This window comes from Podarcis vaucheri (genome assembly GCF_965113315.1).
Source record: "Podarcis vaucheri genome assembly, chromosome: 4".
NCBI classification, from domain to species: domain Eukaryota; kingdom Metazoa; phylum Chordata; class Lepidosauria; order Squamata; family Lacertidae; genus Podarcis; species Podarcis vaucheri.
This window is the reverse complement of record NC_138762.1, coordinates 23910519-23936994: the sequence shown is the minus strand read 5'-3', so window position 1 is coordinate 23936994 and position 26476 is coordinate 23910519. Positions and strand designations below refer to the sequence as shown.

The following is a 26476-nucleotide window of genomic DNA, read 5'->3' as shown; positions in this document are numbered from 1 at the left end:
ACTTCATAATTTTGGTGTGGTTTTAGCTTGGGTCTGAATTGTTTGACAGAGTGTGTGAGAAATAGCCAAAGGAGTATTGAAATTACCAAGAGATTTTTGAGAGAGACTCTTGGGGATTGGAAGTGAGTGATAGATTTGCTACACTGGCCAAAAGGCAAATGTGGATTTGGGATGATGGGAACCTTGCACATCCTTTCAATCAAAGTATTGCTTTATTAGCTAATGAAAAGGGAACATATCTTGCAGGTGAAGGACTCAAAACAGCAGACAGGTGAAAAGAAAGCCAAAAATAAAAATAGGGAGCCCACTGGGTATATGACACAATTCTCCTTTTCGTGGCGGCGAGAGATGGCCTTCTCGTTTTTAGACGCAGCCCCTTCTCTCTGAAAGGTGACGCAGCAGCTCTCTGTGAGGGAAAACAAAACACTACGTGAAAGAAATGTTAAAGGTCTGACTCAGAACAAGTGAAGCAAGGGAATTTCTCTCTCCTTTCTCTGTCTCGCACTGTGGCTGCATGCTGTCATCTTTCTTGCTGTGTTTGTATGAATTTGCCCGAATTTAATTTGCTTCCTCGAGACTCTCATGCTATTAGTTATAGCTGAGATGTTTCTCTAGGGAGCCACATAATTTCATTTGGTGGCTGGATTTCAAAATTAGATGTAGTTCTCTCTCCATCAGCTTTCTGATGAGTCGCATCAATCAGGTTTCAAATGGACTTAAATGATCTAATTCCACCAGGAGGAGTTAGTTATTGTGAGGTAAAACTAAAATGACCACAGTATCCTGTGGTTCTTTTTGTTCCCTGAGCTTGGGGAGATAATCAGCATCTTGTGGATGGCAGGCTCCCTAATAATTATTATATTTTGCATCTTCCTATCTCCGTCGCTAACCTGGTAATAGAAATAAATGTGGCCACTGCAAAAAATAAGGCTCTGTTCTAGGGTGAAACCATGGCACTTTGGTTTCTTTCCTTCACAGCCACAAGAAATGTGGACAGGAAGAACAGAACAGCTCCTAAGATTCTTTGGGGAAAGCCATGGGGGGACCATGTGTTGAGATTCCTGCATCTCAGGGGGTTGGACTAGATCGGGCCCGTTCAGCTCCCAAGAGACTGTGATCTACTCCCAGTATGAATAAACTGGCAGTGATCAACCCATTGTCATTGAGGATTGACCAGAGTTGTTGAGCTTTTTTTGGGGAGGATTGACCAGAGTCAATAGTTGACAATAGTTAATAGTTGTTGAGCTTTTGGGGGAGAGGATTGCAGTTTACTTAAGCCCGTGATCAACCAGGATCACCAAGGGATCTACCTATTGATCGTGGTCAGCCAGTTGGACATGTCTGGATCCCTTCCAATTCTATGATTCTATGACTGTTTAAAGTGGTATAATACTGCTTCAGCATCTTAAAAAGTAGAGACATCACCTTGCCAACAAAAGTCCGTATAGTAAAAGCTATGGTTTTCCCAGTAGTGATGTATGGAAGTGAGAGCTGGACCATAAAGAAGGCTGATCACCGAAGAATTGATGCTCTTCAATTATAGTGCTGGAGGAAACTCTTGAGAGTCCCATGGGCTGCAAGAAGATCAAACCTCTCCATTCTTAAGGAAATCAGCCCTGAGTGCTCACTGGAAGGACAGATCCTGAAGCTGAGGCTCCAATACTTTGGCCACCTCATGAGAAGAGAAGACTCCCTGGAAAAGACCCTGATATTGGCAAAGATGGAGGGCACAAGGCGAAGAGGACGGCAGAGGACAAGATGGTTGGATAGTGTTCTCGAAGCTACCAGCATGAGTTTGACCAAACTGCGAGAGGCAGTGGAAGACAGGAGTGCCTGGCGTGCTCTGGTCCATGGGGTCACGAAGAGTCGGACACGACTAAACGACTAAACAACAACAAAATACTGCTTCAAATGTATGGTTATGGATGTGCGGCAAAGGCACTCTGCAGATGCTCAGGAGTGTTCATCTTTGTTACTTCACCTGCTGCAAGGCTAAACGTTGGGATTTCAGACAGGATGATGGGCTGAGCCAGATGAAACCTTGGTTCACATAAGCATGGGGGGAAAGAGAGAATGAATTAATTAAAATAATATGAAAGTGCCTCTGATAATCCAGTAAGATCATTACACCTTCTTAGCAACTCGTAATTATCTGTGTCCAGTCATTATGGGCATGCCTGCAGCTCCCATCGTATTATTTATATCAAATGCAAATTTAATCTGAAGCCTGTGTAGCCTTTGCAGTTTCTTCTCTGCATCTCAATTGAGGTAAGCAATGCTCCTGGGTCTTCCCCCCTCTCCCAGTGCAAGATCTAATCTTTTGTTTTGGGCAGTAGTGGATTCGCTTTAATACATAGGACGTTACAAGCAAGCCCGACTGCACAATTATTTGATATAATTTAGATGCAAATTAGGAACCTCATATTCTGCCGGTCGTAGGCTTTCTTCCTCTTGGTTAGCTTAGCTGCAGCTCATTACGTTTCATCAGAGTACAGTGTTGCCTCATTTCAAGGTCACTCCAGTATTGTCTTTTTGATTGAATTCCTGCTTCCCAGTCAATTTATACTGTACATATTTGGGACAGAGTGTGATTGAAATCAGAAGAATTGTGCCTCTTTTTTTAATCATGAAAGGTGGCCATACAGATACAGATACAGTCAATGAAGCACTAACTTTTTCCTCTTTTCAGCTGCTTGTTTGTATGTGGGACCCATTCACAGAATTGTTCAGAGACTTCTAGAGGTGGAAGGGACCCTGAACATCATTTAGTCCAAGCCCTTGCAATGCAGGAATAGGCAGCTGTCCCATACAGGGATCAAACTTGCAGCCCTGGTGTTATCAGCACCATGCTTTAACCAGCTGAGCTATAAGGCTACTTAAACCTTTGAACCTCATTGGACTCTTAATTGCTTCGGCTTTATTGGCCAAAATGCCTGTTTGAAGTTGAGTGCTGCCTTAAATTTCTTTAATCTTTCTCAAGATTTCAGGGAGGGAATCCTAGCTCATTGGTAGAGCATCTAGCATCCACGCAGAAGGTACCAGCTTCAATCCTCAGCAACTCCAGTTGGGCCTGGGATGGAATATCCCTGTCTGAAATCCTGGAGAGCAGCTGGCAATCAACACAGACAGTTCTGAGCTAAATAGCCTATATAAGGCAGCTTCCTGGTAGAAATGGCTGCTGGTCAAAATTTGCCTGGTTTGCAATGCTTTTTAAATTCTTTTTATTTAATTGCATTTTTAAAAATAAAAAATAGGTGTTAGCTTCTACCAAAGGCCAACGACATTTTGAGGAAAGGAAACCAAATTATTTTATTCTGGGAGTAAGGAGCACTTTGCTTTTGACACCCTCTGCAAAATCCAAATGATAACGAACTACTTTACTGGGACATTGTGGGACAGAGGAGGCTCAGAAGACAAGACAGCCATCACAGTGCAGCATTTCAAAGGAGATGGCATTTCTACCACACATGCTGGAGAAATCCAGAGGTGCCATTTGAGCGTGTCACATCTCGACAGTCCTCTTTTATTCCTCCTTTCTTCAAATTCCTACGCAAGTATGCGGTTAAAATTTTGAAGAAGTGAGACCCAACCTTGAGATACTCAATTATTTCTTCTGCAGAGGAAAAAAATGTGCCAGAAATTCAAAATACTTGCAGGCTTTGTTGGGGGGGGGTGTCTGAAGGAAAGTAGATCTCCTGCCTGTAGGTGACTTTTGCAAAATCCGCATGAAACTTTTGTATGTATCTTGTTAAGAGTGCAATCCTTCCCATTTTCTCTTGCAGTTTGGCTGTGACCGTAGCATGACTCTTGTTGACATTTGTGGAGAGAAGGGATTTCAAGCCTTCGTGTGCGATGCGCTCAGAGTACCAGTACGAAGTGGCTCATGTGATGCCTGTATCTCCATTGCTGTCATCCACCATTTTTCAACAGTGGTATGTTAAAACTCTTCCCTATGATTTGTTGCCATATCCTTTACACAGCAGCACTGGATGTCTTATACAGTTGTAACTTGGTTCTTGAACGCTTTGGTACTCGTACATTTTGGCTCTCGAATGCTGAAAACCTGGAAGTGTGTGTTCCGGTTTGCGAATGTTTTTTGGAAACCAAATGTCTGACATGGCTTCTGATTGGGTGCAGGAGGCTCCTGCAGCCAATCGGAAGCTGTGCCTTGGTTTTTGAACGTTTTCCGAAGCCGAATGGACTTCCGGAACGGATTACGTTCGAGAACCAAGGTACGACTGCACTGGGTCAGATTGCTTGTCCATCTAGTCCAGCATTGTTTCTTCCAAAGGACAGCAGCTTCCCAGGGGTCTTGGGCCAAATCCCATCATCCACTTTGGCTTTCAGTGGCTAAGACTGAGCCGATATGAACTGGTTTCTGTTGCACTTTCATTTCCGATGATGGGTGGGGCTAGGCCATCACGACACCCATGTTTAACTTCTCAGCAATTAGCTGGCTAAGAGAGCCACCCTAAAGCCAGATGAACCAGGGTGGGCAGGGTGAGATCCATCCAATGGGTCTCTGGCTGAGCTGGGAGGTTTCTGGTGCAGCCAGGCTACATTGGCATAACACCCCATTCTTCGCTCAGCCACAGTACCTTCCCCATCCAGGCTTAGCTAGGGCCCAGCTGTCTGAGTTGAGCCTGCTGGATCTTAAGCCATTGTAAGCCCTAAAAAGGATGTCTGGAGGGGGCGACTCAGGCTGGATCTTAAGTAGGGCTGGGCGATATCTGGTTTTCAACATCACAATATATCACCAGCTAAACATTGTGATATACTGATATATTACAACGTCTGAAATAAGGATGGAACTATGTAGAGGCACTAGGCTGGCTTCAAGGTTTTTTCCACATTGTGATTTTTGCATAGCACACACACACATCATAATTTGCGATATATTTCCAGGTCAAAAACTATGAAGCCGATATGGACTTCAAACCAGTTTTGGATTGCCCAGCCCTAACTCCTAAGCCTGTTCAGAATGGTCTTGTGACCCGGCCACCTAGCATAAATTAAACCAGCAGAAAAGGTGGTGTCACTCAAATACTGTCTTAAGTACTTGTTTTCCCTCTGCCAGGCTTAGGCTGGCTCATTCAGCAGTAGTCCCACTCCTAAGCAGGAATTTGAATCTGGCATACGTCACAGCTGCTTAATTTATGCCAGCTTGCTTTACTCCAGCGTCTTGTGTCTAGGGTTGCTCCTATATGCAACAGACACACGTTTCAGTGTACGAAAAGCTATGGTGCCCAAGGCTTGGTGCTGGATACCCGAAGGGCTACTTCTGCCCATATGAACCTGTGCACACACTCCAGTTCTTAGGGGAGGAGGCCCTGTTCTGTATCCTACCACCATCTGAGAAGCCATTGGTAGGTGGAAGGAGCAAACCCTTCTTGCATAGAAGAGCCAGAGCCCAGATCATGGATTGTCTTGTTATGAAACATCCAGATTTAGGCACCAATTGTTATCTTTTTTTTCTTACTTGGGCACACCTTACAACAATGTGCTTACATCTGTGACATTGGTTGCTCCTTTTTCATTTGAGCAAGCAATCGTAAAAATGGCAAGCATAAGCAGTCTTTTAAGAGAAAAACAACAACGTTTAAATGGAGCTTGATAATTGCCGTGGGTATTACAGAGCAGGAAAAAAATTATCTTACCAAATAAACAGATAAAGAGCAGTACAGGTGTTCCTGATTATATAAACCACTAGAGCACATCAGTTTTCCTTTGCTGTACTCGAGGCGTTGCTCTCACTTGCAGTCCTGCTGCTGTTAACCTTCGGACTGACTTGATCTGCTTTCCCCTTGACCAGGAGAGAAGGCTGGCTGCTCTCTGCGAATTAGTCCGGCTGCTGAGGCCAGGTGGAAGAGCCCTCATTTATGTCTGGGCTATGGAACAGGAATACAAGAACCAGAAGTCTAAATACCTGAAAGAAAAAAGAGCCAGTGGTGGTGTGTCGGAAGAGCTCGGCAGTGACCCAGTAGAGGAAACGGGCGACAGTGACTGCCAAAGTTCAGTGCACCCCAAGAGCAGGTGTTGCAATGCAAACCAGGCCGTTCATGCTAAACTGCCTGTTCATACCAACAGAACATCCTTTGGCTCCCAAGACTTGCTGGTCCCTTGGCACCTGAAAGATGGCATGAAGAAGAAATCCAGGCATGTCCAGTCTCACCGACCTGCGGGATGCTCTGCAGACTCACAGGAACTTAGTCCCATATTTCACCGTTATTACCATGTCTTCTCCAAAGGAGAACTGGAAGCGCTCTGCAAAAGGCTAGATTGCGTAGAGGTGCAAGAGAGTTACTATGACCAAGGGAACTGGTGTGTAGTTCTTGAAAAGTGGTAACTTATCAACAAAACCTTGCAGGCTGCCAAAGTGGAAAGGGAACGTATTTGACATAAATATTTGGTTGCAAAATGGTATTTGGGCGGCATCTGGCTTTTAGCCGTGGCTTTATGTTTATAAAATAAATATTGTTTTTACAGTGTTGCTGGGATTATTTTACTTACCAGCTCTGGCTTTACCAACCAAGTATATTTCATTTCTCTTGTTAAATTTGATATTCTGCCTTTCTACACTGAGGTACTCAAGGCAGTTTACACCCCTTAACAAGGACAGCCCCAGCAGCTGCATGAACACACAGTTGAATCAGGACTTGTCACTAAATGCAGCACCTGCAACTTGAGTCAACCAGCGGAGTAAGACAAGATGCTGAATAACAGTAAACGGGCCTAAAGTGAAGGATTGTCTAGGACAGTAAAAATAAAATAAAGTAAAATGGTGGTTTTGGAACTGCATAAATAAATGAATGGGTGCTCAAGGAATCAGAGGAGGTTGAAGAGAATGGATCGTGAAGTTACATGGAAAGAACAATTAAGAGCATAAGAGCAAATATTTGTCCTGAACGTAAAAGTTTATTATATAAAGTTAAGTAGCATTGGCAAGTAGAAAACAAACAAACAGAAGAACCCATTAAAAAAGGCAATATAAGCAGAGACTTATAAACTTTAAACTAATCCAGAATCACAAGAGACCATAATGTTCAGCAGAGTCATTGGCTCATTTCCCCAGTTTCCTTATGTACAAATGTTCCCCAACTCTTTACAGTGATTTAATTTTCATCTCTGGTTCTCAGCAATGTTCCCATTACCTTCCACAATCTTTGTAAGCCTGCCATTTTATTTTTTAGATGGAATGCAATGGATTGAGGGCTGGGTTAAAAGAGGCAGGGGTCTAAGGTTTCTGTAAGGCACCAAGCAGGTCTCGAACCATGATTTCCAGCCCCTGCTCTCCAGCTCCTTACTTCTTGCACCACCAGTCCTCCTGAGGCCAGGCAGAGTAGGCTGTGTGTGCCCTCTAAAGGTAAAGGTAAAGGGACCCCTGACCATTAGGTCTAGTTGTGACTGACTCTGGGGTTGCGGCGCTCATCTCGCTTTATTGGCTTCCGGGTCATGTGGCCAGCATGACTAAGCCGCTTCTGGCGCACCAGAGCAGCACATGGAAATGCCGTTTACCTTCCCGCCGGAGCGGTACCTATTTATCTACTTACACTTTGATGTGCTTTCGAACCGCTAGGTTGGCAGGAGCTGGGACTGAGCAATGGGAGCTCACCCCGTCATGGGGATTTGAACCGCCGACCTTCTGATCAGCAAGTCCTAGGCTCTGTGGTTTAACCCACAGCGCCACCCGCTTCCCCGTGCGCCCTCTAGGCTGCAGTTTTAGCCCAGATGCTGTCAGCTGATCCTCCCAAGTCCACATCTGTTGCTATAAAGCCAGCTCATCAGCCTAAGCATCTTGACTGTAAAGATGTTGCCGCTTCCTCTTCCTGACAGTTCGCTGAGACTGTGACGAATGCCTGCCTGAGGCCTCACATCCACTTCTGGTCCCTTTAGTGCTGTCATCCTTCCTTGAAACTCAGCCTTTTGCATGTCTCTGTCCTTGACTCTGACCCTTCAGTCTTGGTCTACCTCTTCTGGCACCTGACCTCTAGCTGTTCTACAAACACATTTCTTGTCTCCGATCCCTTTGCTCCTCGCGTCTGCCTGACCTCTACCCCAGCTGCTGGCTTTCTAGTCTTCCTTTACATGGAGCTAACTGGACCCCCAGCTGCAGCCCATCTCAAAAGTAGGTCAACACCTAACAGCTTCTTAGACTACTTGACAAGGCTCATCTGAGGTATGTGTGGTGCTCTTCGGGTATCTCTTTGCCATGATTCTCACAGGCTCTTGCCAATTAAAGTGGATGAACAGATGCTTTATTGCTGACATTAACACGGGAATAAACTGCTAAGGTTTGTAAGTGTAAGTGTAAACACATCTGTGTGCCAAAGTAAGAGAAACTGATGTCTTGGAGATGTCCAGCGCTGGGCAGGAAATATGTGATAGCTTGAACTACCTTGAGAATCCTCAGCTCAGCTCTTTGATGCTGTCTCATGTTGGGGTGAGGAGAATATTTTTCTCTCTCTTAACCCTGAGAATGTGTGGGTGGATAGGAATTCTCATTGGCTTTAAGACTGCGCGCTTATAGCCCTGAGGGTAAATCAATAACCAATTACTTTCCTTTGCATTTGCTTTCATTATTGCAAATGCATTTGCAAGGCCCAGCGAGACTGCCAGAATGACATAGCAGACAACTCAACCACAACACAATGCGAATGACAATATAAAGCACACTGGTCAAGCAATCCTGTAGGCACACTGGAGATACTCAGCTGCCTATCCAATATCCACTCTGGGAGGGGAGGGGGAAAACACACAACTGGAAAATCCTCAATCAGTGGGGGAACTTTCACAGAAACACCACCAGAGTCCACCAATTAGGTGCCACGTTGGTGGTGACACCCACACGGTGCCCCCCCCCAAGCAGCCAACGAAGTTGTATCAATGGATAACACAATCCCAATACATAATATGGTGTGTCATTTTACGGGGTAAAACTTAATTTTTGCAAATTTCTTCAGCGAGCGGTCTTAAGAATACGTTTTTTCGATGCTGTGGAAACTTAAACCAGAAGACGTGATTTCACAGGTCGAAGGATCATAATCTATGTGGGTCTTTTTGGTTGCAGGTGCCGAAACAATGGCTTTATAGGCAGGATGAAAGGGGAAGGGAGAAAGGGTGAAACTGGCGGCGCCAACCATGCCTTTCAGAAATATATGTCTCCTGCTAGAATTCCTATGCTGCTTTCCCCCTAATTATCTACAGATTATGCTTGCATGTTTTGTCTCTCTGAGAAAACAGAAATAAATTAGGGCCCTGCTGCTGACACTGCATAGTTTGAATTTCAAATGTAGCCACACAGAATCCTCATTAAGTTTGCCTGTAATGTGGAATTGTGTAGATACACACACACAAATCATATATATATATATATATATATATATATATATATATATATATATATATATATATAAAATCTAGGAACTTCCTCTCTGCCCAGAACGTTGGAGGCTATACACCACACCCCTCAACAGTATTTATAGGAACTCAAACACCAGATTCTGCTCTGTTCCAGTAACAAGAAGCCGAAAGCACCAGCCTGAAGATGACGAGTGAGACCTCGTCGAAACGTCGCACAGACACCCCGACTCTTACACGGGAAGACACCCGAAGACACCAAAACCTGCATTCCTGTACCCGTGAAAATCTACGAAAGCATATATATATATATATATATATATATATATATATATATATATATGACTAATAAAATACCTTTCGGCCTTCTCAGCACCTTGAAAGTTTCCACTCTCGTGAGCCACCAAAAATGAAAGAATTCAAGGAGGCATGTGCCGGGGGGCAGGGGGAGAAGGGACACATCCAGTCAGTCAAACAAACACAAATGGCCTAAAATTGTGAGGTATTGCCTTATCTCAGGAAATACTGATTTCATCCACGAGAATGAACAGCCTCAGGACTTGCCATCAGGGGTCAGCTTTATGAAGCATCTGCTAAGGCCCACAGGGCACGCCCACAATCTCCTGGCCCCACTGCTGCTTCTCCTTACTATTGTCACACCTGAGGAATCAGACAGAAGTGGGGAGCCTCAGCTTTGAGGTCTCCCAGGTCTTTCCATCAGGCCCTTGGGGGTCTCTGCAGGCCAGATGCATCCAATCAACCCTCGTGCCAGTCCTAATTTAGTGTTGGGGTTGGTTGTTGTTATTAGATTTATATACTGCCTTGGGGCAGTTCCCAGGATAAAAATATAAGGTAAAACCACAAGTAAACAGGGCTTTTTTTCCAGCTGGAACTTGCCGAATCTCAATTCTGCCACCTCTCAGGTGGGCGCCATTGCCATTCTAAGAGAACAAGGGAGGCTTTCATGGCGAGTTACGACTGTAGAGTATTAGTTTTTGACTGGGTGAATATTGTCCTTGAACTCCGATAATGCCACTTGCTTGTCTGCATTGGGGAATAAGAGAGTTGTGTAAGGGTGTGCAGGATCTAAGCAGCTGTGAAAAGGTAAAATTTACCATGATCCCTCTTCCCCTGGACCCTTTTGGGTCCCTTGCCCAAAAAGGTAAGATGCCCTAGGGATGAAAAGTATTTCCTACCCTGCAATGTCAGTGGACTTATGTTGGGGGGGGGGGGTCTACCAAGGAAAGTGCCGTTGATAACTAAGGAGGAACGAAGGGGAAGAGATAGATCAGTTAGGTATCTCCAGGAAGAAAGCAATGATAAAACAGCAATAAAGCCGCATTGTTTATAATATTTTTTCTGCGGTTTCTCTTCTTTAATTGCTTTTTTTTTAGCTTTTTGAACAAACTATATGTGTTTTTTAACAGACAAGAAATGAAAATAAAAGTAATGCATGAAATATGTTCCTTGATCATTGCACATCATTTAAGGAGTTCAAACAGAGGATAGTGACTATTGTAATTTATAATATTTACAAAGCTTTGCAATAACAGTTTTTAAAATGCAGACATTGATTTCCATTGGGCAGCTTTCCCCTGATGTGAAGCAAACGATGGGCTAATGTGAATTAACCAAACTGTTTGCTTGATTGTCTTCAGCTTTTCTTAAGCACTCAAAGAGAACCTGAAGAGATCGGGAGTGGGGGCTGTGAGCTCTTATTTTGCAAACTGTATAAGCTTATTTCACTTGGCTGAAAATGAAACTTCTTCACCCAGATGCTAAACATGTACTGGGAATCTGAGTCATATGCCAGATTCCTCCAAGTTTTTAGGTCAGCTTCTCCCAACCTGGTATCCTCCAGAAGTTTTGGACTACAAGTCCCAGCAGCCCCAGCTAGCATAGCCAACACTCAGGGGTGATGGGAGTTGGGAGTTCAGTGTCAGCATCGCCCTAGAGCCAGTGCGCCAACTGGACTCATGTACCTCAACCCCGACTGGGCTGGGCGAGCTGGGTAGCACCGCCAGAGACCTCCTTTCTCACAGGAACAGGTCACAGTGCTGTGGACTCACAGCTTAGAGCTGAGAGCACCGGATTCACTGTCTCAATACTACAGTCGTTGCGCAGCAGAGTTTTGCAGAGTCTTGCAGAGTATAAACCACTCGGAGAGCAGCTCTGTAGAATATCTTCCTTTTATTTTATAACTACAACTATAATACAAAACTATATACAGAGCTGAATATTCTAAGCATAAATCAATGCTACACTGAGAGTCTACAGCTGCTCTTAGCAGCAATCTTATCTCTAGGATCTCCAACACTCTCACTTTCTCCGATACACTGACTGACTGACTGACTCTCACACACAGTGATATGTTGCTGGGCAGAATAAGTAGATAGGCAGGACACGCCTCCTCCTCTGTGGAGAGTCAGCAGAGACCATCAGGAAATGATCAGGAGATTCTTGGGTATGGGAGGGGTGAAATCTCCTCATTCAGTGATGCCTGCACAACACCTCATTGGAGTAGTCAGGCTCCCCGACTTACTGGCTTAGCTCAGGAGAAACTGGGATAGATGGTCTAAAGTCATGGGTCACCATTCTTGCTTTTAACAGGGACAAAGCTGGCTTTTGATGGCCAGGGATAGGGTACAAGATCATTCATACATTGCTGCCAGGTCTGAGTTATTGGGGTGCCCCTTAAAAAGGTAAAGGGACCCCTGACCATTAGGTCCAGTCATGGCCGACTCTGGGATTGCGGCGCTCATCTTGCTTTATTGGCTGAGGGAGCTGGCGTACAGCTGGTCATGTGGCCAGCATGACTAAGCCACTTCTGGCGAACCAGAGCAGCGCACGGAAACGCTGTTTACCTTCCCGTCAGAGCGGTACCTATGTATCTACTTGCACTTTGACATGCTTTTGAACTGCTAGGTTGGCAGGAGCAGGGACCGAACAACGGGAGCTCACCCCATCGCGGGGATTCGAACCGCCGACCTTCTGATCAGCAAGCCCTAGGCTCTGTGGTTTAACCCACAGCACCACCTGCGTCCCGGGGTGCCCCTTAATATATCAATAAAGGAAATAGATAGAACAATCCCTCTGGATAGCCTTTCCTTTTTTCCCCAGGGAAAGGCCCTACACTGCCCTCTTAGACTGAGTGGTGTGTATAAATTTATGAGAATAAAAAGTTGTCAATAGGGGAAAATGGGAAAATTCACTACCTGGTGGAGAAAGGGGAAGGAGGATGGGTAGACCTTTGGTTAAGGTCATAGAGAGAGCTGCCCATTATAAGGTGAGGCACTAGCCAGCAGAAGAGCTGGGAGGCTAGGAGAAGGTGCAAAGTGAGAGAACTGGGTTAATGCAGCCGCTGCAGCCGCTGTGGGTTAATGGCACCAGATAAATGAGCATGACAGTGGGAAGCTGAGACAAATGGCAGCCAATTAAATGGAGTCAGCCCAGTGGAATGGGAACAGAGATGGGAACAATTAAAATAAATGACCATGGTAGATATTAAATATAGCACAGAAGCACAGCAATCACTCTGCATGGCAGCGGGAAACAGAGAGGCTGCTCAAGTAGGTTAGAAGCAGACAGTTGCAAATGTCCATGGAAGTTCTAGCTAGAGGCTGAAAAGGGACATCGGGGGCTGATTCTGAAAACCCTTGCACACCTTTGTGCAAAACCCGGTGTCACTCTGAAAATCAACGATTTAGTTTGGCCCTGCCTGGGAAAGATGCAGAATTGCCCACTAGTTTGTGATGGCAATTGGAACTCTATGGGTAAACTGGGTTTTAGATTACGTACATCACCATTCTCCAAACTAGGGTTGCCCATCAACCATTTAAAAAACCCTCATGCTGCCTGATGTTGTGCTTCAAACAGAAGCTTGATATGCAGAAGAAAGCAGGTGCAACTTAAAAAAAAAGTTAGATATATAAAGGTAAAGGGACCACCGACCATTAGGTCCAGTTGTGTACCTTCCCGCCGGAGCGGTACCTATTTATCTACTTGCACTTTGATGTGCTTTCAAACTGCTAGGTTCACAGGAGCAGGGACCGAGCAATGGGAGCTCACCCCGTTACGGGGATTCGAACCGCCGACCTTCTGATTGGCAAGCCCTAGGCTCTGTGGTTTAGACCACAACGCCACCCGTGTCCTTACAGAGATATAAGTTACCTTTATTGACAATGTTTTGGCATGAGTAGCGAAAACATAGCCCTGGCTGTGCACAAGAGAGATTAAGTTGAACGTCGGAAGATTCAGAGGAGACAAAGCCCTTATTTACACAGTGGCAAAGTTAAACTATGTAATTCGCTTTCGCGAGAGGCAGCAATGGCCACCAACTTGGATGGCTGTTAAATTCAGATCAGAAAATTCATGGCAGATGAGGCTACCAATGACCACTAACTACAATGGCTATGTTCTGCCTCCATTGTCAGAAGTTTCTGAATGCTAGTGGCTGGAGACCATAGGAGGGCAAAGGTCGGTTGCTCTCAGGTTCTGCATGTGGGTATCCAATAGGCACCTGATTGGCCGCTGTGAGAACAGGATGGTGGATTAGATGGGCCATTGGCCAGACCCATTAAGCTCTCGTAGCTTCATCTGAGGATGGAGTGACCCCCCCCCATGTCTTTGCTGAAAGGAGATTTACTTGGGGCTCCTGACTGCAGGACTGTTTTTTGTATCAGTAGACTTGGGAGATCTTCAAGATTAGCAGAAGTCTGAAAAATCTTAAGGGGAAAAACTCCTAAGGGTGCATAGGTGTGGCGGGGACAGCGAAAGTGGCTCAATGGCTGATCTGATGTGTCGGTGTATAGGAGCACCCCGCACAGCAGGATTTTGTTGGAGATCCCGCTTGTTGCTATCTACATTTACTGTTGTTGGCCTCTGTCTGCCTCGAGAGATAATGGCATGCACCTCTGGGGGTGAAGTCAAACCACTGGAGAATCACAGCTCCTGCTGTGGCTGCAGAGACCAGAAACTTGCAACTGCTGCCTCCCATATTACTTTTGCTGTGTTAGCAGCACAGAAGTGACCTCCCCAGGGCGCAAGCCTTGGGCAGTGTGCATGGAAATCCTGGGCTGCCTTGACGACAAGACCTACCCACCCCCCTTTCAGCCTCATTGATCTGGTCCAAAGGAAAGGAAAGCAATACGTTTGGCACCAGCTTGGCTACAGGGGTTGCTCGATTAAAGGCACAACTGTAGAAGTCAGCTGAGAAGTAAGGTAAAGGTAGAGGGACCCCTGACCGTTTAGGTCCAATTGTGGCCGACTCTGGGGTTGCGGCGCTCATCTCGCTTTACTGGCCGACAGAGCCGGCGTACAGCTTCTAGGTCATGTGGCCAGCATGACTAAGCCGCTTCTGGCGAACCAGAGCAGCACACGGAAACACCGTTTACCTTCCTGCTGGAGCGGTACCTATTTATCTACTTGCACTTTGATGTGCTTTCAAACTGCTAGGTTGGCAGGAGCAGGGACTGAGCTCACCCCGTCGTGGGGATTCGAACCGCCGACCTTCTGATCGGCAAGTCCTAGGCTCTGTGGTTTAACCCACAGCGCCACCCACGTCCCACCAGCTGAGAAGTAGTCAGCCCCATATAACAGCCAGACAAGATAACAGAAGTAAAAAAATAAAGCATAAGAACCTAAGAACCACCTGCTGGATCAGGCCAATGGCCCATATAGTCTGGCATCCTCTTCTCACAGTGGCCTATGGAAAACGCTCAGGCAGAACCCAAAGACAAGAGCACTCTGGACTCCTGTGATTTCCAGCAACTAGTATTCAGGAGCAATCCTGCCTCTGACTGTGGATCCCATTAAAAGGCTCAGGTTGGCATGAATAAGGCCTAAGCAGTCAAAAATTTAGATAAAGTACTCTGCCAAGCAAACTCTGAAATATGAAGTAAGAAGGGCAACATTTGGATTAGCCGAAATTCAGATAAATGGTGCAGCTTGTTTATGAATTCTGGGATGACCTTTCTAATGTAACGAAAGCAAAATGATAGTGGTGGTTCATTACGACAGTATTGCTCGCAAAGTTCATTGTCACACATGCAGCGAAATGAGGTGGTGGAGGAGAGACACTTCAGGCTGCAGGGGGAAACCACACATCTAATTCTCCTGTATAAGCTAAAGTTTCCTGCAACAAGAGAGCTGGCACACCCTGCTGTTCTCATTTTCTTTCTTCTCTCCTCCTCCTCCTCCTCCTCTTTTAATATTATTAACAAAGAGGAGCATTCAGAAAGACAGTTCTAATCACCTGCAGTCTACAGTGGTACAGCCTTCTTCACAGCCAGGCAGGATTGGTGGGGAGGGTCTGTAGAACATCAAGACCCCTATTGGTGGTAGGTTCCAGAGGAATCCAGCCAGCTTCTGTGGGGAGGGGAGGGTCTATATATTGTCAAACGCACCTCCTGGAAATCTTCCAAAACTGAGAAAGTTGCAGAAAGGAGCAGCCAAAATGAACAGGAAGGTTGCAACATTTGTGACAGTTTAGTTTAGAAGAAAGAAAAGGTGGGGAAGGGGAAGGGCACGCAATAGAAGGGTGTAAAGCAATGCATGGTTTGGAGAAAATGAACAGAAATACGTTTTGCTCCCTCTTTTATAATACTAGAACCTGGGACCATCCAGTGAAGCTGGATATTGGAACGTTCAGGAGAAAGACAAATACATCTTCACTGCTGGAAACCCCGGGAGGCGAAAGTGTACTGTTGGGTTCAGATCCTGCTTGAGAGCTTCTCACAGGCATCTGGTTGGCCAATTTTAGAACAGGATGCTGGACTAGATGGACCATTGACCTGGTCTGGCAGGATGCTCTTATGCTGCAATCACCTATAAAGAGGGCATTTATCCCCAGTTTTAGGCCAGGTCTATCTTTTCCCTTGCTGGTGTTCTTGCTTGAATAGCAGTCAGTGGTACAGTGGTACAGTATTGGTTTTGAATGTGTTCTAGTGCAAGTTGCTGTGAGATTACTTTTTTGTAAAAGAAAAATTAATATGTAGAATCAATCAACCAACCAACAAACCTTGCAGGGTTGCCCTTGAACCTCTCACCGCTAGGGGAACTGAGGTGAGCAGGTATTGTTAATTGGTGTTGCAAGTCAATCACATTATATGGGGTAGGGGGGCTATTGGGTTGTTTTTGTTTTTATTATGTATTTTGTGGTTTTATATCTTGATTTTATTCTGTGAACTGCCCTGAGACCCCCGGGTATAGGGCGGTATGTAAATTCAAATAATAATAATAATAATAATAATAATAATAATAATAATAATAATAATAATTCTTTTCCTTGCCACTTTGTTTGTAGGCCAGTGCTATGTTTCACAACATGCTGTGGGAAAGGACAGGTCGTCCATCACTGCGTTAATTTGATGAGCATACTGATTCACTTATCTGGAATTATCCCATTAGCAAGAGCCTTATGTCATTAACAAGAGCCATAATTTCATTCTGTTGCACAGATAATCAAATTGCACTGTTAATTAATATACAGCTTCTAGGCCTAGTCCTGCATATACAGCTTCTCATTTATTGCACTGTATCTTTTTTAAAAAAGGAAAAACTTTAAATATATTATCATAGCTAAATCCAAGCAAGGACCCCCCCCCCCAATTGCTGACTTTCACAGGGGTGGGGGGAAGAGCTTCTTCAAGATCTTGCATTGATTTAGGTGGCCTCCAAGAACCACTCCAACTCTTATTATTCTGTGTGTGGAACTCCATCTGTCATAGCTGGCAGCAGAAGCCAGATCCATAGTTTCATGGTGTAAGACCCTGACCACTCTTGGTCAGAAGAGAGCTCCAAAGACTCCCCAGGTGGACTTGCTTGGATCCCTGAAACTCCCCAGTAGGGAGGCTCCAAAATGATGACCCCAATAGAGGCTTCAATGGAGGTAAAGGCCTAGCAGTCGGGAAGAACTCCTTCCCTGGCTCCCAATAATGTAGCTCTGTCCTTGGACCCAGAACCACCTTCTGCAGCAGAATGGCTTCCTCCTTTACCTTGCCATGTACAAGCTGCAGGAGGGACTTCAGCACTGTCAGAGTACTCACCTATTGTGCTGGTCCCGTGGGTTAACCGTGAGACAAGGTCCGAGTCCAGTCCAAGGTCGAGGGTGCAGTATGGAGGCAGTCCATCAAAGCTGAAGCTGGGTCCAAGGCAGGGAGTCGGGTGAGGTCAGGAGCTCCGGCAGAAAGGCAGAACAGGGTGCAAGCAGGAACTGGCTACCAATAATGTTGCTCCCGCAACTTGGGACTGGGGCTGGCTGGCTTTTATCTGCCTGGAGGCATAGGACGGCCCCGGTCCACAGGTGACTCGCCTCTCCTGGCCTGGAGACGAGCACTCCTCCTGCGGGAACTTAGTTCCCTCCACTTCTCTGCCCTGAGTCTCTGCAGCTCAGGAAAGGCTGGACCCAGAGGCAACCTCAGCTTCCTCTGACGGGGCTGAGAGTGGAGCACTTGCAAGCAATGGGTCCTCCATCACCTCAGGAGCCAGAGCAGACTCAGCTGGTGCCTGCACCTGAGGATCCAGCACAGGTGAGGACCCTTCAGGTTCATGCCCCAGCCCTGGCTCAGCTGGTTCTGGAGGCGGGGAATCCTGTGCAGGCTGGGATTCCTCGGGTTCAGCCTCCTAGTCCGAATCCCAGGCTATCACACCTATAATCCAGCTCTCTCTAGGGAAATAGTGCTTGGAACCCATGTAGCTGAAAGATTGCCTGCTTCCTTATATGCCTGCCCAGGCTTTGAGGTCATTGGGGGATGCTATTCCCACAGTTCTGCAGTTCTCTGAGATGTAGCATGTAGTGACTAGCCAGAGGGCATTCTCAACAGTGGCCCCTCAACTCCTTTCTCAGCTGTGACCAGCACCAATACTAATAGGGTTCTGATCCCAGATTAAAAACATGGCTGTTCACCCAAGTATTTGGCCTAAGGGGTGTCCCTCACATGGCTTATGTTGTTAGCGCATTGTTTGATTTTGTATGAAGTTGCATTACATTAAATTTTGTTTTGTTTTATTTTTTATGTTGTTTCTTGCTCTGGGATTGTGTGAACAATAAGAGCGGGTTATAATTTACATCCATCAAGGTCTGCAGGACTTCATGAAGTTGGGTCAGCTCCTGACTAGTGCTGGAGCAACATTCCTAGTTACCATCTGATGAATCTACATTCAGCCAAATTCAGAACCTTATTCTACAAGGGAGCTTTCCATGGTCCTGACACTGAGCTTTCTGACTGCACCTTGACTTAGTCTGCATGAATACCATTCCCAGTAGTTCTAGCCTTTACAGGAGACACATTTTACACTCCATGAATTAAAATGTTAGATGATCCTACTTAAATTGGTCCCTGTGCATACAGCAGGGATGACTCCACGGCCCAGAACCTTATCAGAATTGGCCTTGTGGGCCAAATTTGAGAGGTGGGCAGGGCTGCTCACCTGTCAATCACCTGGCAGCTCAATGACACCAGATGATATGATGCTTTGAAGTCCCCAAGTCCTGCACACCAGCTGTCACTAGCCCATTGTAGTAATGCCATCTGATTGATAGGCGAGTATGGTTTGCAAAAAAAAAAAGTGATTAGAACACTATGAACCCATACTCAGGGTGCATCCTCTGCTGGTATAATTAATGTGTAATGCATCATATTAAGACATTATATTTAATGCTGCATGTGTGGGAACTAGGACATGACACCCATTTAACAGGTAACCCTACACAGGTAAGGTTCTTTTTAGATAGGCTGCTGATCCCAATAAACAAAGGAAGATGGGGTACTCATGTATAGGGTTGCTTTTCAACAAGCGATACAAAAATTAATAGCAATTCCTCATATTCTTGTATCCTCACATAGAAGAACTGAAGTTGGAACTGCATTGCTCAATCTAACACACGTCTGTTCAAAAGTAAGCTCCCTTAAGTTCAATGGGAGTTACTCCCAGGTAAGTGGATCCTTAAGGGATGATTAGAGCAAAACTAAAACCAATTAAATAAGAGGAAATTCTGCTTGCTGGGTAAATGTTCTAGGGTATATTTTTTCTGGTGTGAACTTTGTAGATTTCTTTATGGCTAAATATCTATCCTAGCACAGAGATTACGTTAAAAACCTGATACAGGGCTGTTAGCGTTATTCCCTAACAATGACTATCTGAAACCATCTGGTGTGTGAAATTTTAATCCATCTGTTTAAATGTTACAGTGGAGGCATTTACGTATGAGGTCCTGCCCTCTGGATTGTGAAGATGTTGGCCTCGCGCTCTTGTGTGCATAGCAGCGCCTGAGACTCACACACATTTCTCACGATCGGTGACGCATAAAATGAAGCTGTGTGTATTTCAAAAATGTTTTTGCTGCTGAAGGCTTTAAACAATTCAGCCACTTCAATCTATGGTCTCTCCCGCAATAGTGTGTTTCCCTGCAGCTGACCATAAACAGCCTAAAAATTACAAAGTTGAAGGACCTGAACTTGCTTTTCTTAAAGCTCCTGGCACAATAGTGTCTGGATGTCAACATGTGAGGTTCCTTGCTCTGGACCCAAAGTTGATTTGTGTGTCTCTTAAAGTTTTGCACAGAAAGGAAAAATTTCACCAGGTGTAGCTTTTGCAATGATAGGATAAGCCATATTAGGCAGGGTTTTTTTCTTTGATTCAACTTTTACTGGTGCAGAAGGTCTGTCTAGCTGGGACCATAATGGGGCGCTAATATGTATGTACACAGATCCATTTTTTCCTGTAGACTCTTCTGCACTTTTGTCCACCCACGTTAACATTCAATTTTATATCCATCTTGATGTTTTGTGTCTATACTATGGGATAGGGCTTGATGGGATGTATTCACATGGTATAATCTTGTCCTGTCCCATCAATTATTACTTCCCCACCTTCCAATTCCTTTTCTGCACACCTTCATTCATTCATTTAAAAATGAGTATCCAGCAATTCTAGAAACCCAAACTCCATTGTGGGGATGTAGGCAGGTATCGGCTTACCTGTGCATGCACACCATAAAAAATATAAAAAATGTTTTGCCATTGGAATTGTGTAATAACAAACTTCCGCCAAAGCAAATGCCTCAAGCATGCTTCACAGTGGACAAAATGGAGGGTTAGGTGTTTATAGGGAGGAAGGAAGGAAGGAAGGAAGGAAGGATTTTAAGGATAATGGGCTGTGTTCAACATAGCATTAAGCAGATTGTTCCATTGGTGCAAGGATTTTTCCTTGTGCAATGGAATGATCTCCCTCTCTCCTCCCCTGTGCACACCTCCTAAACCTATTCTGGGTTCGCCCCCCGCCCCCAGCCTCAAAAGGAAATTTTGTGGCTGCGTTGAGGGTATGCACAAGGGGTAATGGAAGGAGGGAAATCCCATTGCACTAGTGCCAATCCTTTCACTAGGACAACAATTTAGTTGACTATCACCCAATGGTAATAAAAAAGTGTGCACCACTTCACCTCCTCCTCCTGCTGCTTTGTACATCTTCAACACAAGCACCAACACAGGAAAAAATGGGAGAGGGCCACCCACCAGTTCTGTTCATTTCTTTGGGCTTGCTAGCACAGATTCCCCACACATAGGAAGATAGGGAGCTGCCTTATGCAAGTTAGATCATTGGGCCACCCAGCTAAGTATTGTCTACACTGACTGACAGCGGCTCTCTAGGGTTTCAGGCAGCGATCTCTCCCTGCCCTACCTGGAGATGCTGAGAACTGAGCCAGGGGCTTTCTGCATGCAATGCTGTTGCTTTACCATGGAACTACAGCTCACATGTCCAGCAATGTGCAAAGCAGGGGAGCTGGGTGGTTTTTGGTTGTTCGTATGATTTCTCAATAGACTAACTCTATTTTTTGTTTTTATTTTGGTCAAGACATAAAATAGCCCCAGTTCAATCCAAGGGATCGTTTTCAAAAGCAAAGAGACTGATCTGAGAAATAGAACATTCTCAGAAACAAACAGAATGAGATGGAACCCATTTTTGGTCTTCAGAGCTGCCATTTCCCATAACACCCCATCCTACCATTTTCTGTCTCATGGGTTATGGCGTTTTTGCTCTCTGAATACTGAATTATGTCTGGAGTTCAGATTGAGAGCTCATACAGCAACATCCAGGCTTTACCCATTAAATTTCAGCTTTCGTCGTCATTGTCTCAAACAAAGCACAAGCTTCCCGAGCAAAAAGAGGGAGAAGCATTTCCCTCCCGCCTTTGACACCCTGGTGAAACCTTCCATTTTGCAGGAGCTGCTCCCCACAATGCCCCCGCTCACAGACACTGAACAATATTTCTTCCTCCTGGCCTTTTATATATATATTTTTAAACAGAATGATTGCCTTTTCTGTGAATAACGTTGCGCATGGCACTGAAGGAGGCATGTGCAATCACTCATTGTGGAAATCGCCAGTGGTTCATGCTGAGAGCACATAAAACTCTCAGCTAAATGGGAAATGGTGACTCACACTGCAAAGGTTAATGCCTCCCTGTTGGAGTTCAGTTATGGGGAGCAATGTCACCGGAGACCATTGTCTTTTATTAACATGGCTGTTCCTCCCAGTAGGAAGGATTATAGAGCAAAGGTGAGCAAAACGTCACCCTCTTGTAAACATGAATCTATACTTAGGCAAGATTTTTAAAGCAGGCAGTTGAAATAATGCCCTCTCCCTCCCCTTTATCTTTTTTTATTATTAAAAATGCTTTTCCTATGGTTATTAGAGAGCCTGAGGGGGGACTTGCAGGACATTTTTCCCCTTCAAAAATGACATAAGTAGGATTAACCAACTCACACTTTGACAATGCCCTTTATATTGTTTTAGAAACGCAATAGGTGGGATAAATATTTGAGTGAGAGCAATCCTATTACAAGCCTGGGCCAGCTCCTCTTAAACCTTCATCATGTTGCTGATTATTGAGGCAACTACAGTATTTGTAATTACAAGAGGGCACTGCAACAAAATATGCTTCTGTTTTGGACTCCTACCAGCCAGCTCTGCAGCCTTCATGTTTTTTTCTTTTCTATTCCCTGCCGCCATTTTTTTTTTGTCCCCCACTCCAACAGTTAGCTGGCATTCCATGACACTGAGCATGCTCTGTCCTCATTGGGCTATTTGGGGGCTACCCCTTCCCTTTAGGATTTCTTCCATGTTGGAAATAAAGCATTATCCTGGAAAAAACTGACAAGTGGGGTGCTACAGGGTTCTGTCCTGGGCCCATTGTTCTTCAAGATCTTTACAAATGACTTGGATGAAGGAATTGAGGGGATGGTCATCAAATCTGCAGATGACACTGTTATACTGTGTCCAGTTCTGGGCACCACAATTTATGAAGGATGTTGACAAGCTGGAATGTATCCAAGCCTTATGAGGAACAGCTGAGTATGTTAAGCCTGGAAAAGAAGAGACTGAGGGGAGATATGATAGCCATCTTCAAATATCTGAAGGGCTGTCACAAGGAAGATGGAACAAGCTTGTTTTCTCCTGCTCTGGAGGGTAGGACTCAAACCAATGGCTTCAAGTTACAAGGAAGGAGATTCTGACTAAACATCAGGAAGAACTTTCTGGTAATAAGAGCTGTTCCACGTTGGACTGGTTTCCCTCGGGAGGTTGTGGACTCTCCTTCATTGGACGCTTTTAAGCAGAGGTTGAGCAGCCATCTGTCATGTATGATCTATTTGAGATTCCTAGCATTGCAAGATATTGGACTAGATGACTCTTGAGGTCCCTTCCAACTCTACAATTCAATGATTCCATGATCAATGCTTGCAATAAGTTACCTGAATCAGTGGGGGGCGATAGAAAGAAAACCTGGCCAACTCAGAACCACACCTCTAAGGAACAACTTGGATTTGAAAGTAAAGTATGTGTGGCTGCGATGGAATGGTATATAATTATCCCTGTTACATTATCTGGGTCTCAGATGCCTAATCCAACTTCTGTGCCCACCCCCTTGTGATTAGGTGTCTAAGAGGAAATCATTTTTAAAATATGCAGTGGGAAGCAACTTCAATGTGTAATGTTACGTGTCTAAGGGTGTTTGAAGAGAAGACAAGCATCACAAGAAAATGTCAAGGGGGAAATCTAGCTTGAATATCTTGAAAGTTAACCTTTAAGGACACACACTGTAGAAACTGCTACCCTTTCAGGGGACACTCAAGGGCACAGTACCGACACCTCTTTTGTTGTTGTTAAAAAGTTTGGCACTTACTGCAACAACTTCATGGTGAGTACCGGCACCTATTTTTCTAGAAAATCTTTCAAATTATTTAAGCTAGATTCCACCCCCCCACCGACATTTTCTTGTGAAGCTTGTCTTCTCTTCAAACATCCTTATGTTAATAATAGCCCTGCAAGTTAGGTGAAGAGGGAGTAACAGGTCCAGTATCCCCTAGTGAGCTTCATGGTTGAAGTGGGGTTTTGAATCTACATCGCCTCAGTCTTGGTCCAACATTGGGTGGGATGTTTTCAATGCATTTCACCTCTCCTTGGCTTTATTGTACAGTGGTACCTCGGGTTAAGTACTTAATTCATTCAGGAGGTCCGTTCTTAACCTGAAACTGTTCTTAACCTGAAGCACCACTTTAGCTAATGAGGCGTCCTGCTACCGCCGCACCGCTGGAGCATGATTTCTGTACTCATTCTGAAGCAAAGTACTTAACCTGAAGCACTATTTCTGGATTAGTGGAGTCTGTAATCTGAAGCGTATGTAACCCGATGTACCACTGTATTTATGTGAGGTTGGGTTTTTTTGGTTGCAAGTCGCTTTGGGTTTTGCCTTGTGCAAGAAAAAAAAGCGACTAACAAATAGTAATGAATAAAGAATGCCGCTGAGATGATCTCCCTCTCTTTCTTTTTAAAGAGAAAGGAAAACAGTAACTCCCTAATGAAGCCTTGGGCTGTTTCCTTCATTTGACCAAGGCTGGTGGCGCCTCGGCATCCAGCTGCTGGACGTCATCAGTTCGAACGCTGCCCTTCAGGCAACCAGGAAAAAGGGGTTCCATGGCAACGCCTAGGAACACTGAGCACGCGCGAGGAGCAGGAGGAGGAGGAGACCATGACGTAACCTTTCGCTCCTCCCTCCGTCCCTCGCAGGTTTTTTTTTTACGTCGCTTCTTTACATGCTTGCGCACGCGTACTAGCGCGGGGTGCAGGACCCGGAAAGAGGGGCCGGTTTGCTTTACGGCGGCGCTCGGCGTTTTCCCTTAACAAGCATGGCGTCCGGGTTTGAAAGCGAGAGGACTCTGGCGGCGCGCAAGGAAGAGAGGCGCCGCCACCGCGAGGCGCTGCTACAGCAGGTGACGGACCGGCTCGGCTTGTCAGCCCGTTGCTGGGCCCTGTTCCCACCCCACTTCCGAAGGAACCCTCCTTCTCCTCCTCTCTTTCTCGCTTCCCTCCGCCCCCATCCAAGCGTCGACGGGACGTTTTTCACCCCTTTTTTGTCTTTATTGTGTAAATAACATGAGGTTCTCGCTCCCCCACCCCCCTTTAGCCCTTGTTTTGAATCGCCCCCCCCCCCAGGTAATAGGGCCATTTCCCTATTTCGGAACAGCAGCTCTCTGCAACGGCAGGACATGTTTAAATTCCTCTGTGATTGCAGGAAGTATCCCCGAGGACTCTGGGAAATGTAGTTCTCGGAGTTGGGCTAAGGACCTCTGCGCGGTAGTTCTGAGCATCCTTCCCAAACCGCAGGAGTCCTTGGGTGAGGAGGTGGGAGAGGAGCAATTGCAGTTAAAACTAGTGAAAAGCCAATGCGGGTTTGTCTTTTTTGGGGGCTGCCCTCTTACATTTAGGACATCTTCATGAGGACGTTTGTCTCCATCTATGAATCCTTAGGTCTTATATTTTTTTAAGTTGAATTCAGGAAGCACCCTTCATCCGAAGATCACGGGACTGGGATATACGTTTATTGCCTGCGCATTTATCAGCTGAACTTCTATGGTTTCTGTGTATGCATTTCCACCTAAAGTCATACCTCAGGTTGAAGTAGCTTCGGGATAAGTATTTTCGGGTTGCGCGCTGCGGCGACCCGGAAGTAACGGAGCGTGTTACTTCGGGGTTTCGCCGCTTGCGCATGCGCAGACGGTCAAAATGACGTCACGCGCATGCTTGGAAGCAGCAAATCACGACCTGCGGACGCAAGTTGTGTTCGCTTCTGCATGTGAACGGGGCTCCGGAACATACTACTGTACTAGGGGTCAACTGGTCCTAAGAGTTGCTTTGTACATCACAAAGCTTTCCTACACAAAAGTTACTTGTGTGAAAGAAATTGTTTGTAAATACCCCCCCTCATAATTTTGTCCAGTGTGGTGAATGCACGTGCACCAAATAGATGAATTGTGTGTTAAGGATTGTTAGGAAAGGGATTAAAAACAAAGCCACCGATGTCATAATGCCACCATGCACATCTATGTTGTGACTGAACTTGAAGTGCTGTGTACAGTACTAGTTTCCACACCTTAAAAAGGAAGCTTGAGGGCTGGAAAATGTTTAGAAAAGCACAAGTAATATGAGGATAGCTTTGGTTGGTTGATGGTTGGTTCTGTGGGATTTATCCTTTGGGGGAGATATTCAGTAGAGATTGATCTTGTCATACATTCTGTTTCACATCTATATGAAGCTGTTGGGAGGCGAATCTGGGGGTGATGACATCCAACTTCGTTATAATTATTTATATTTATTACTTGCTTTACTCATAAAAGTGACTCAAAATGACTTACAGCACAGTATTACTGCTAGAACCATTTAAAAGAAGCAAGCCAATGAAAAGGTTTTAAAAAATCTATTCCAATAAAAGAGAGGTCTTATGGAACCTGCCCCATTAAAAGAGGTCACAAGTTCTTGAAACCCTTCAAATAAGGGTGAAAAGCCCAGGTAAAAAGAAAAAGTTTTGCCAGGTGCCTAAAAATTAATCAAAATGGTGCTAGGTGATCTTCCCTGGGTGGAGCATTCCCCATAAGTGGGGAGCTACCACTGAAAAGGACCATTCTTGTGTTTCCAGCTTCTGACCTCTTGTTGATGGGGACCATGGTGATGGGTCTCAGATGATAGTTGCAGATGACCTTTGTGGGGCACAAGCCTGGGCTGCCCAGATGACAAGTCCCCACCCTTTCGGCCTTGGTGATGTGGTGCAAAGGAAAGCAGAGCA

At 45.3% G+C, this 26476-nt stretch overlaps 2 protein-coding genes across 6 annotated transcripts in view; both read left to right on the top strand.

Annotated features, from left to right (window-relative positions):
• Nucleotides 1-6488, top strand: part of ALKBH8 (alkB homolog 8, tRNA methyltransferase) — a gene marked incomplete at its 5' end in the record, with an annotated part of 65249 nt that extends 58761 nt beyond the window's left edge. For all 5 annotated transcript variants that reach the window (XM_082219258.1, XM_082219257.1, XM_082219259.1 and 2 more), the window contains 2 exons: nt 3783-3932; nt 5813-6488. In XM_082219258.1, coding sequence (XP_082075384.1) covers nt 3783-3932; nt 5813-6346 — 684 coding nt within the window. In that variant the 3' untranslated portion in view covers nt 6347-6488. The remainder of the gene's footprint in view (nt 1-3782; nt 3933-5812) is intronic.
• Nucleotides 6489-24432: 17944 nt separating this feature from the next.
• Nucleotides 24433-26476, top strand: part of CWF19L2 (CWF19 like cell cycle control factor 2) — a 72950-nt gene continuing 70906 nt past the window's right edge. The window contains exon 1 of the mRNA XM_082219119.1: nt 24433-24626. Coding sequence (XP_082075245.1) covers nt 24543-24626 — 84 coding nt within the window. The 5' untranslated portion in view covers nt 24433-24542. The remainder of the gene's footprint in view (nt 24627-26476) is intronic.